At 41.7% G+C, this 12,930-nt stretch overlaps 1 protein-coding gene across 1 annotated transcript; it reads left to right on the forward strand.

Moving 5' to 3' along the window:
• The first annotated feature begins 6,200 nt into the window (after nt 1-6,200).
• On the forward strand, nt 6,201-9,972 carry LOC108794548 (LRRN4 C-terminal-like protein). The gene is made up of 2 exons (XM_018565612.1): nt 6,201-6,227; nt 8,989-9,972. Exons 1-2 carry the CDS (start codon nt 6,210-6,212, stop codon nt 9,934-9,936), a joined length of 966 nt encoding a protein of 321 aa, XP_018421114.1. The 5' UTR covers nt 6,201-6,209; the 3' UTR covers nt 9,937-9,972.
• Nucleotides 9,973-12,930: the final 2,958 nt, after the last annotated feature.

A 12,930-nucleotide genomic window follows, 5' to 3' on the forward strand; every position in this document is an offset into this window, starting at 1 on the left:
AAAGTGGCAGATAAATCATTGATCACTGACAGGGGTGCTTACAATGGTCAGCTTTTATTCATTTATGTGAAACCTTTCTCCTACAAGGACAATAAAATGTCGCTGTAACTGCTTAAAAGTCTTAGCTGGAGTTCAGGTTTAATTTGCTAGTCAAGTCTATCTAAAGGTGGCCATATACTCTTCGATTTTCCTTCGGAAATTGAACACGAACAGGCTTTCAAATGGAAATCAAACAGTTGATAGGACACCAACAATTTCTTTACTGTACATCTGCTCGATTTTTGTCGATTGGTGAGGTTGGAACATTTTTCTTGGGCCAAACGAAAATCAATGAATCGGTGGGGTTTTAGTTAGGCAAAAATTGTATCAAGAACACAGCACATCTGCAAAACTAAATTATTTTCATTGTTCGCCAAAAACTATTTATGTAGCAGGGCTAAAGAACGATTTACAAAATCATTTGTCTATACTTGATGGAGTGTTCGAGCTATAATCGAAGGAGGGTTCATGGCTGAAATGAAAATTGCATACCGAAAATCTACTAGTGTATGGCCAGCCTTAAACTACTAGTGGATCTAACCCTACCCTCTCCACGGGGTGGCAATGCTGCTGTACAAGGGTGGCTCCATTGCTCCTCCATAGAATGGAGACACCCTTAAGCTGGCCATTCACCTATAAATTATCTGCAGATTTTCTATGGTCAGCTGGAAAAAGTACAACAGATTCATCCATCTACGCTAAACTGTGTGGGTGGAGGAATCTCCCACTGTGTCAAGCTTCAGAATCTTGCTAGTCGGCCCCAGTGGTTTTCAAAATACCTGAACAATGCCTGCATCCAATCAGATTGTTCAGGTATTTTGACAGCCAGTGGGTCCGACTAGCAAGATACTGAAGCTTGGCCCAGTGGGAGATTCCTCCATCCACACAGTTTAGCGTAGATGGAATCTGTTGCACTTTTTCCATCTGACCATAGAAAATCTGCAGATAATCTATAGGTGTATAGTCAGCTTTAGACAGGGTGTGTTACTAGCCGGATCACCAGGTGAAAATGAAGGGAAAACAAGCCTAAAATAACTACTGCACCCACTATATCTAAGGATTGGTAAGCAATATATTGCAATATATTACATTTAAGTTTTTAGGTATAGACACGCTTTAATTCACCCCTCTTCTGAGAAGCAGTCTGTTAGTGGGCATCTGCTAGATTATACACATCAGGAAACTCTCATCTCCTGTCTATGGCCAGTTTAGGAATTTTTAAAAATCTGGTTAGAGCAAAAACTAAAGAAGGGTGTACACAGTTAGAATTTCAAACAAACAAAATAGATTTTGGAACATTCATTCCAGGTTGATGGTGTCAAATCAATAATCGAGTTTGACCACAGCTGAAAACCTTTGAAGGAGCATGTTGGAGAATTTTTCTCAGACAAACGAAATTCTGACAGTGAATGTGGTTTTCTTCAGTAAATACCATTCATTCCAAAATCAAATGTTACATGCAAACGAAAATCAAATGAAATTTCGAACGACAACTGCATCATTGAACAATCCGACGGCATTTTTCATATGAACGTTCATGCGAAAATCTACCTGTGTATACCCTACTTAAATCAAAGGTCCGTCTTCCCTTTGTACACTATGAGAAACCACTGTTTATTACGTTGTAGAAGGGCATCTTATGATAGTTAATTCAATTACAATAGTTCTGACAATGGTTCTAAAATATGCATTGGGGGGAATTTATCAAAGCAATTTCGAGTTTTTTTGACTTGCACGGAATATATTTGCACCAGATTTTTGATGCTAGTGTAATGTTGTTGATAAATGAGGTTTAATAGACTCCAGGAAAGAAGACTTGTAACTCCAGGCAAAAAGCTTAACTGTCGCATCTTGAAGAAGTGGTCATGGGGACTTCTTAAGTTGTGATTGTTTTCTTAGGTGATGCTCCTGTTTCAGACAGCCAAGAACAAGTGCAGATGAAAAAAGGTGCAAAAAACATGCAACTGAAAAAGTAGTGCAAGCTCTGATGAAAACAAGTGCAAAACACGTGCAGTTGGAAAAGTAGTGCAAGTTCAGGTCAAAACAGGGGCACATGTTGAAAGACAGATTTGCACATAAAAGAAATGATGTAGGAGGCTAAAACTGTCACAATTGCTTTGATAAATTCCCCCCAGTGTTTTTTTTATTATATATAGTTAAGAATCTGCCATCTTAGTCCAGTTTAGAGATATACATGTAAATATATAGATTTAGATTTGTGTATGGTGTTTAATTGGCTCCTAGGTGTTTGACTCAACAATGTCTTACTGATGTAAAACTAATGCAAATTAGACTGCTTGCAGGAATGTATAAATATTACATACAGCTACAAGTGGTAATCTGGAGGTATTGTGGGAGAGTAGCATAACCATGTATAAGAGGGGACATACAGCCTTATTCAGACTTGTGCACAGCTGAAAATGTAGTTTAGCTTTCGTTTAGTTTCTATTCTGATTTAGATTTTTTGTTTTCTAAAATTCATATCCATTTGATATTCGGAATTCGGATCGATTGGAAGGTTTTGTTTTCGGAGTTCAGATCAATTCTAATTTATTTGGATGCAGTTTAAAAGTAAAAAAACACAGTGGGATCCCCCTCCCAAATTCCTACCAGACCCTCTTGGTCTGGTAGGAATTTTAAGGGGGACCCCATGTCAATACAAAAGAGTGGGGTTCCCCTCCAAATCCCTTACCCTTGTCCTCATCAACATGGGGATAAGGTGCTTTGCCAGGGGATCCCCCCCCTGGCAAAGCGCCCTCCCCATGTTGAGGGCATGTGGCCTGGTATGGTGTACAATGGTAGCTGCACGATCATCCCCGCTCTTTCCTGCTCTGCCAGGCTGCTGCTCAAATCAAGGGTCTGGTAAAGGATGTTGGGGGGGCCCCATGCATTTTTTTTTGGCATGGGGTCCCCTCTAAAATTCCTACCAGACCTAAAGGGTCTGGTATGAATTTGGGGGGAAACCCCACCCTAAAAAAAAAATGTTTTTTTAATTATTACGTTTAACAACATCAGTTCATTCTGAACAACATTCAAGGTTCAAAGGGTTTAGGAAATCTTTACAAAATGCTAACAATTTCTAGGTGCTAGTGTGGAAGAACATGGAGGGGTTTCCTCACTATGGATGCCACTTGCAGTTATCAGGTCTCACAAAACTACATGCCGTTTTGAAGGATAAATGGCTCTGCAATTGTTTTTATAAATACACTCCTCAGAGTATGTGGTAGGTGTTTATTATCAATAGCCCTACGAGGGGCCAACCACAACCTGGGCCATCAAGGAGAAGAGGAATGCACCGGTTGCTGGGGGAACATGGGATAAGGTAAGTAAAGGCCCGTTGTTTTACTAATACCCTAGGGAACAAGTGTGCAACAAGTGAAGTAAGAACTCTTGATCTGCACTGCTGTCCCAGGCCAGTGATTTAGGAAGCACTTACGCCATGAGAGACTGGCAACTAACATTTTCAGAAGCAGAGGTCAGCTCAGTAAAGTTAACTTTAAAGCCTACCTCCGAGCCCACCCATCACCCCCTCATCCCCTATTGGCCCCCAACAGTTTTTTTTTATACATAGCTTTTTATAGATGTCTTCAGGCTAGTCATGTGACACGCTGGCTCCTCTTCTTTTTTGGATCTTCTTCAGTGGTTGGTGGTCCTCAACAACGCATATTCTCTGCATCAATGTATGTGGGTGCATCATCATTGTAGGGGTGATGTCCTCTGTCTTGACATTCAGCCCAGAAAACTGAGGACATCTAGTGGTGGAAATCAATTACTGTGGGGGACAGAACTGGGGAGAAGCTGAGTATTGCAGCCAGAGCTATGCTTTTGTTTTTTAACCCCTTGCTGGAGACTATTTATAAAATTGTCCACTATTGGGATGATATGTGTCTTTTTATTCAGATCACTCCAACAATTTTAAAGAACTCCAGGAAATCTAAAAAGTAACCCTGGCAGTGGGGCTACCCCCCACTGCAGGGGGCAACTACTGGTTTTGGTCTAGAGGCTAAATTAAAGATACTACACTCACTACTAATTTTTAATATAATTTTTTTTATTATTTATTTATTTTTACTGTTGGGGGGGGCTTTGGGGAAATATTAGGGGTCCAAACAGACCCCTGACATTTCCCTTTTAAAATAGAAAAGAAATTGAGGACACCAAATCCTCAATTTCCTTTTCTGCAGCCTCAGCACTCCCATTCATTCAGACACAGATAGTAAAATATTTACTATCAATAGTTTCTGAAAAGGGAGGAGCCTCTGTATTGAGTGCTTCTCCCCATTGAGGAAATCTTGAATGAACAGGCTGTGATGTAAATCACAGCCTGTTCATTCATAACCTGTTCATTCATAACCTGTTCATTCATAACTGGGGACACATAGTACTATGTGTCCCCAGTTATTTACAAACACTGGAGTGATCAGACGATCGCTCCAGTGTTTGCCCTTCTCACACGGAGGATGGGGGGGACCCGGGGGGGGACGGATGGACGAGGGATCGCTGTCATCATGTCGGTGAGGAGGAGAGCGGTGAGGAGGAGAGAAGCCGCCCTGGGGAGTTGAGTGCCTGACTCAATGGCTTAATTTCCACTCGCCCCCACGTAATCTTCACTCGCAAATTGCGAGGGGGCGAGTGGAAATTTTGAGCCCTGCACTACTAGATTGGTCTCTGCAGCTTCTTCTGCCCCGGGCTGCTGCGGCCTTTCTCAACCAGGGTCCTGTGGCACCCTGGGGTGCCTTCTGGCTTCCTCAGGGGTACCACAATATTTTCGCACAGCATTATGCCTTTCCATGGTGTAGGCAGGCCAGCCACCAGTTCCATGGAAATGAATGATGGTAAGCCAGGGAGGGTGGGATGCTTTCAGAAAAGAATGGAAGTTCACCTTTATCTAGGCTTACTTTGCCTCCCAGCCTCTGCCATACAGCCGCAGCTGCAGTTCCCGGTGGTAGGACTCTGATGTGAAGGTGGGACTGAGGACTTTGATGTGAAGGGAGCACTCAACACTCTAATGTGAAGGGGACTCCTAATGTGACAGGGGGATTTTGATATGGAAAAAAGGGGGCTCTTTATGTGAGGAGGAAGGACTATTTTTTTGTGTGGAGGTTCCCCCTTAAAATCCATATCAGACCCCTGTCTGGGAACAACGGTCATGCATGGATTTTGAAGGGGCCACATTTGTACACTTTGTACACTTAATTGTTTTACATTTTAGACTTGAATGCCTCGGGATGTTGCATTCTTTTAAAGGGTGCCATGACTGGAAAAAGGTTTAAAAATACCTGTCTAAGGACCCATGACGTCATCATTTCTAATGCAGCTATATTAAACGTGAGGACGCTGAGGGATGTTGCACCGCCAGAGCGAAAGGCGGGAGAGGTGAGCAGTCACCAACACAGGACCAAGGATCAGGTGAGTATATCTTTTTTATTTTAGCTTCTAGACCAAACGAGCAATTACCCCTGCAGTGCGGGGGTAGCCCCACAGCAACGGGTCATTTTTAGAGTCTTTAAATGATACTCATTTGAGCTTACTATCACTTTTTGATGAGTTGTACCATGCTGTTACATTTTGACTACACAGTAATGTCACCTGCATTCACCCGACCTTGTTAATTCTCTAATTGTAGTAGTTATGTGAGATCAAACATTTCAGGAAGTGTGGTTAGTGAGCAGCACTGCAGGCAATGTAAACACTTGTCTCATAATAGCATACGTATTCTGATTAATCAGATCATCTCTCCTTGTAGGGAAGAATTCCTGCTATCACACCCGTATAAACAGAGCCTGGTTGTCTGCACATCTGGAGTTCAGTATGATGAAGTAGACAAGTTCTCACAGTCCTATCCTCATCTGGAGATGATATTCCAGCAATGTGATAGCCTCCAGTGTCCCCCCAAGATTTTCTTCTCAGTGCCTGCCTTCCCTCCCATTCTATTTCCACATACTCAGTCAGTGAATCAGACTCCAGTCCTATGACATCACAGTCACAAGCCGTATAAAGAGCAGCAGAGCGTACATGAGGAAGAGACCAATATACCGTTCCTAATATTCCACTTCTGATCATCTGAAACAATAAAACAACACTGGGGTACAGAGAAAAGAAACAGCTCCAAACAACCGGATAGATTCCCAGAGATTCAATAAACTCAGGACATACTACGAGATTCTAAGATGTCTTGTGACAGGAAGGTAAGTGAACAGATACACTGGTGGCTGCTATTGAACTTCACTTTCTACTTGCCGAACTTGAACTTCATGTAGTATGTGCAGACTGCGTGTCATGGTGCTACAACAGCACAAAGTATGTCAACCTTTTTCCAGGCTTTAGATATTATTCATGACCAGCGAAACGAAAATCCCTCTGGAGAGATTCTATCAAAACTGGAGCAGACAGAATCTGGAGCAGTTACACATGGCAACCAATCATTCTCTCTCTTCAGTTTGTTCATTCAAGGTTTGAAAATGAAAGAGAGATGCTGATTGGTAACTTCGCAAATTCTCCAGATTCTGTTTGACCCAGGTTTGATACATTTCCCTCTCTGTGTTACATTATTCTACAAGTTGCAGCACTAGGACTGAGACTTCTTGCCCTCACCATCACCTTCTTTAAAGGGAACTCACCAGACAAATGGACCCCACATATACAGAGGTAAAATATGACCTCTGTATGTTTGGGGTCCATTGGTATGGTATGTTTCCTCTACAGAAGGTGTTGGTTTACACTGGAGATCAAAAAGTTTCACTCCTATTGCTGCAATATTTGAATAATGTTTAAGGACTTGAGTATCGGTCTTTTTGCAAGCTGCTGTGAATAACTTTGTGTTGTTTTGGACACTTATGTTTGATTTGCTATTTAAGCTCTTCTACTGCAGACATTGCTTTTTTTTATTAGCAGTGGGGGGATTCATAAAATCTGGAGCAGATGGAATCTGGAGCAGTTGTCCGTGGCAACCAATCAGCCTCTCTTATTTTCAAAGCTTAATTGAACACACTGAAAAAAGGAGCTGATTGTTTTTTTATGTATTCCCCACAATGTGTTACATGAAATAAGTGATATCCGTGAAACTGAAAAACAATCTATGATCTCATTTATTAAAATGCCCTATTGCAGGGCAGAGCAAACTCCGGTCCTCCAGCTGTTTTGGAACTACAAATCCCATGAGGCAATGCAAGATTCTAACAGCCACAGGAATGACTCCCAGAGACAGATGCATCATGGGATTCCTAGTTTTACCCCAGCTGGAGGGCCAGAGTTCACTCACCCCGTGCCCTATTGGGTATATTGTACTTCTTGTTCCTCCACAGCAGTACTGTACATTATCAGGATACGCTGGCCACACACTTATAGATCCTTTAGTTTATCCTATGAGATGAACGAAAGAAATCTAACAGCTAAACAGTAAAACAGCTAAACAGTAAAATGAAAAAGTTATACTCACCCGATCTTCCAAGCCGGCTCGCTCTTAGACCGGTCCCTGGAGGCTATGTCCTCCTCTGCTCCAGTGGTCTAAGGTCCCTGATTCATCATGACCGATACACTGTGTATAGGACATGAAGATGCTCAGGGACATTGCTGGAGTTGAGGAGAAGACAGGTGAGTAGAACTTTGTTATTTTCCTCCATAGACCAAAACAAGCACTTCACCCTTGCAGTTCAGGGGAAGCCCCACTGCAAGGAATAACTTTTTGCGTGGAGTTCTCTTTAAAGCTGTGGATATAGCAGAGGAGTGTCCTGACCTTTATTATGGCCAAAATGAACGTTCTTAATATATTTTCTTTTCAGAAATGTATTGTGATGTAATACTGCATTATGGTGCCTAGATAGAGCTGAGGAGCATATGAAATAAGTACTCATTTCCTATACTCTTCAGCTCCATCTAGTGGCCATAGTGCAGTATTACATGGCAATATATTTGGCCTGAAAAGAAAATGTATTAACAGCGATCGTTTTTGTTATTATTCACACAGAATGCACGTTCCCAGATATTTACAGTGAAATGGGCCCTGCAGATTATTTATAAATAGATCCCTAGTGTTCTGTGAATGGACAAGAAGAGAAGAGGGGCTAATAATATGGTTTCTGTGTATGACAACTGCAAGTTTCTTGCCGCTGCACTGGGAGTATATCAAAAGCTACTGTCTAGCATCAATGAAACAGTAAATAATTTAAAAAAAGGCCAGTGATCCTGGAGATGACATACACCTCATTAGAGTTAACTACTTGTTACCCAGCACTATTAAATATTTATTTTACTGGAGTTCATCTTTAGGCTTCCCATGAGATGAGATGACTAGTATCCAATCTGGGCAATAATGGTTGGATGGATTGCACATCAAGTGCCGTCTGTGACCTCATCAACAACAATTACCTTTTTCAATAGAATAATATATCAAAGAATAATATTATTCTGTGATAACAAAAATAAAGGAAAAGCTGAAAGAAGACACTTTATTCTTTTTCTGTACCACCACTCGTTCTTCAAACCTTTGTTCTATTACTAAGCAAAGCCATCGGAAGAATCTTCACAGTACAGGTCCAGGTGTGTGGGATGTCTACATCCCCCACTGCGTTCTGTGTTTTGTACTGCTGGGGGGGGGCCCGGCATCTGACACACCCAGGAGTGTGTCTAATGTGAAGATACTTTGGGCAGCTTTGCTGAGCAAAGATTCTACGAATGGGTGCCGGATAGGCAAATCTAAAGTTTTTTCTTTTACAGGAGCTTTTTTGTTATTTATTTATTGTCAGCAGGTAGTCACTTTAACAGTCAGGTCCCTGGTAGAGTAGAAAACACTGATGAAATTATTATTGAATATTTAAAATAGATTTTTACATCTTTTTTTCATTTCAGACCAATTTTAATGTGATATTTTTTCTCTTTCTTCTTGGTTTCTCTTCTCCCTCCTCCTCTCTCTCCTGCTTGTGACATTTCTGTTCCTTTGTAATTCTTTAGTTCTTTCTTTCTTGGCTTCTTTTACTTCTTCTTCCACTTTGCGCAGCCATCCCAGGTTTGCATGCTGAGAGAAATAACACAGCAGAAACAGAGGAGAACAAGAATAACACAGTCCCACTGAATAATACAGTGAGTCCTCTCACCACTGCTTCTCCAGACTATGAAGACGACCAGTCTTCTGTTGCTCAGCCTCGCAAGATCACACAAAGCCACAAGACAACACGAGAGAGAATTCCATTCATAACTGAAGACATTGACTATGACAACTATGAGGATGACGAGGACAATGGTTACAAAAAGCAGTTCACTTTGCCCCCACAAGTTTTTAATGCACCTTGCCCCTTCGACCGCTGCAAGCATCTGGAGCTCCCATGCAGTGAGATACAGAAGAGCACAGGAGGCAAATGCTCTTGCCCTGGGATAAGTGGACGTTCTATTCTCCCTGATGCTCCACGTTTGAATGTCATAACTCCTGGACAGACAGGCATAAGTGTGAGCTGGTGCTCACCTTTATCAACAGTGCAGGGATACAGGTTGCTGTATGGTTCTCCTGAAGGTCCACTGGAGAAAGGACCCTTGCTCAATCAATCTTACCGCTTCTTCTCAATCCCCAACCTTGTCCCAGGCATGCCATACCGGGTGTGTGTAGTGGCCATAAATGATGCAGGAGAAAGCCAGCTGCAGCCCAGTGATGGAGAAGAAGGATGGCCTGGCCCGGGAGGCATTACAGGTCCATGTGGCATCTATAATACCTATGACCCCTATGGATCATATATTTATTTGGCAGTAGGAATAGGCTTGGCAATACTTGCAGGTCTTGTAGGGATCTTTGTCTTTGTTTATTGGTTTAGGTGTAGAAAAGGGAGTAGAAAATTAAAACGGGCAATTGGGGAGGAGATGGGGGTCACCAATATGTCATTTAAGGCAGAAAGTGTTGAGAATTTGTGACGATATATTCTGGGGTGTATGGTATGAGGCACTATTGTGATATGAACAGATAGAAAGAAGCATGGTGCATTTCCTATGTGTGTTTTATGTCAATATTTATTTATTTATTCCAAATAAATCTATTTTTACATAGTTCTGTTCTTTAAGTGTGATTGTACACACAAAACCTTGCAAGATTAATTATACATAAAAACTTGCAACTCGAACGTACTGAAGAACCCAAATGTATTTTGGTAGATTTGGAGTTAAGACGAAGGTTTAAGTTACATTTAAACGTTATCTATGGTCAAAAACTAAAAATAAATATGTATTTCTATACCGAATTTCCATAGGTTTTGTCTAACTCCTAATAACCATATCGATCTAGAGGTTTGTAGACTTACTTTTTGAAGATGCTCATAGGATGCACTCCCTCAATGCACTGACACAATTTCACTCAGCCCTCTGAATCCGAACTTCCTTGTGCCACAACTCTCACAGATTCTGCCTTTTTAACTATAACTCATCAACTGAACAAAAAAACTGTATCATTGCTTGCTGGAAACAATGCATGATCAGATATGTCGTCTTCAGAATTTAAGATTACATCACATCAGGCAGCAGGGAAAGAGATGCCAAGCACACTGGGAATCCAGGAAGTTGGGCAGACAGAATGCAGTATTCACTACATATAAGTAAGCTGATTGTATCATCAAAAACAACTATAGTATGTATTCCTGTTACAATGCTGATGTTATAACAGGATAGTAAATGCAGTGACTCCTTTAACCCCATGCCATCCTTCTATAAAAATACATTCTAAAAAATGCACTTTGTAGAGCCCACAAGTGTCTAGCATGCTTCCGCAGAAGTCCATAGAAGTCAACAAAGACTTGTGTTGGGCTGAAAAACAATAATCACTCTGCAATGCAATACCCAGTTATTCATACCGAAAAGCACTGAAGTCTTTGGATTAATATAACAACAAGGCCCCAACTAACATTTTTCAGAAGGAAAGACCAGCAATGGCAACCTCTCTGATTTCTCAGTATGGGTTTCCTTGGAGTAATGTATTAGTTAGAAACATCAGATAAGTAAAATACCAATAAACTCACAATTTAGACAAATCAATACTATAAATCTGTTATATTTCTGTTTGCAAAACATCACAATGAGATCACACCATGATTTAGCATTGTAATTACACATTTATTTTGCTAACCAAGTTTGCAGAAGGCAGAAGCTTGCAAGAGAGAGACTAGCATCTTAGCAGTGATTGACGACCTGCTCGTGCGCATTGGTGTCAGTGGGAGCAATAATAAAAACCCCATCATCAGTGTCAGCAATCATTTAAACACCTTCATTGGCGTCAATGGCAACAATATTAAAATCCCCATCACTAGTTTCTATAGTTACCTACCTGAGCACATGCTCCCATGATGCTACCTTTCTCCCAGATTACTTCTGGCTGGAACTATACTATCACCATGTATATTAGGCCACATGATAGTGTTGGCATAATTACAGTAGTTTAATGCAGAAATTTCCAGCACTTGGCACCCGCTACCACTCTGCACAGTGGTATACTTGGCAACTATGATGGGGAGATCTTTCCCATGTCCGGTTCTGGTAATACAGCACTAATTAAGTACATTTTGCCAACCCTTTGCTACTCTATCGAAATCTAAAAAGACGTTTGAGTTCTATTTTATGTAAACACAACTCCAGCAAAATCTATTTTCTTCAGTTTTGAAAAGACCAGGAAAGGGGCTAGGACCCAGGTTTTATACGCCCTCCCCAAGATCCATAAATCCTTAGTGACACCCCCGGGCAGGCCAATCGTCTCCGGTTGTGGGTCACTGACAGAGAATGTGAGTTCATACATAGACCACTTCCTTAAACCACATGTTGAATCCTTGACCTCTTACGTCAGGGATACGCCACATCTTATTGCATTGATCCAGGATTTAGAAGTGCCTGAAGGCACTCTCCTGGTAGGTCTAGATGTTGAGGCCCTATACTCATCCATTCCGCATGCTAAAGGGCTAAAGATGACAGAAAGGTTTCTGGCTACATTGGGGACAACTGAGAGTAGGCACAATGCTTTCCTACTGCAACTTTTGGAATTTGTCTTGACTCATAATATCTTTCTTTTCAATACCCAACATTTTTTACAAAAGCAAGGCACGGCCATGGGGACCAAGTGTGCACCCTCCTACGCCAATTTATATCTGGGCGGTTGGGAGCAGGATTTGTTTGCCAGGGAGGACTTATCCATGTACCTGTGCCAGGTGTTATCCTGGCACAGGTACATAGATGACATCCTGATACTATGGACGGGGGGAGAAGACTTGCTGAGAGATTTTGTTGACATCCTCAATTTCAATAACCTCAATCTAAGATTCACCCTAACATTTGACGGCAGTAGATTATCCTTCCTTGACATTTTGGTGTGTAAGGATGCCGACGGTATCCTCTACACCAGCCTGTACAGGAAGGATACGGCAGGTAACGCCATCCTTGAAGCAAGTAGTGCCCACCCAGAGAGCCTGAAGAACAGCATCCAGTATGGCCAGTATTTGAGAGTTAGAAGGAATTGCACCATGGACACGGACTTTGAAAGAGAGGCCCAAAGTTTGAGGATCAGGCTAAGGGCAAGAGGTTACTCGAACAAAATACTTAAAAAAGCATATCGGAGAGTAAAAGGCGGACCTGAACTGCCCGTTAATAGGAATAAAAACAGAAATAAAAATAGTCGAATCTAATAAGAATGACAGAGAGGACCCCCTTGTGAGATTAATCCTGACATTCAATAATCAGCACAAGAAAATATCAAAGATTCTTCAGAAACATTGGCATTGTCTCACCAGGGACTCCAGAATTTCAAAGTTCTGTGGTACTAGACCCAACATCACCTACCGACGGTGCCCCTCCCTAAAAGACAAACTGACCAATAGCGACTTCTGGTATAGTAGTGGCCTTTGCTGCAAGTATCCAGGCACCTTCCAGTGTCAA

The sequence above is a fragment of the Nanorana parkeri genome, unplaced genomic scaffold, assembly GCF_000935625.1.
Source record: "Nanorana parkeri isolate BGI_ZX_2015 unplaced genomic scaffold, ASM93562v1 scaffold25, whole genome shotgun sequence".
NCBI classification, from domain to species: Eukaryota; Metazoa; Chordata; class Amphibia; order Anura; family Dicroglossidae; genus Nanorana; species Nanorana parkeri.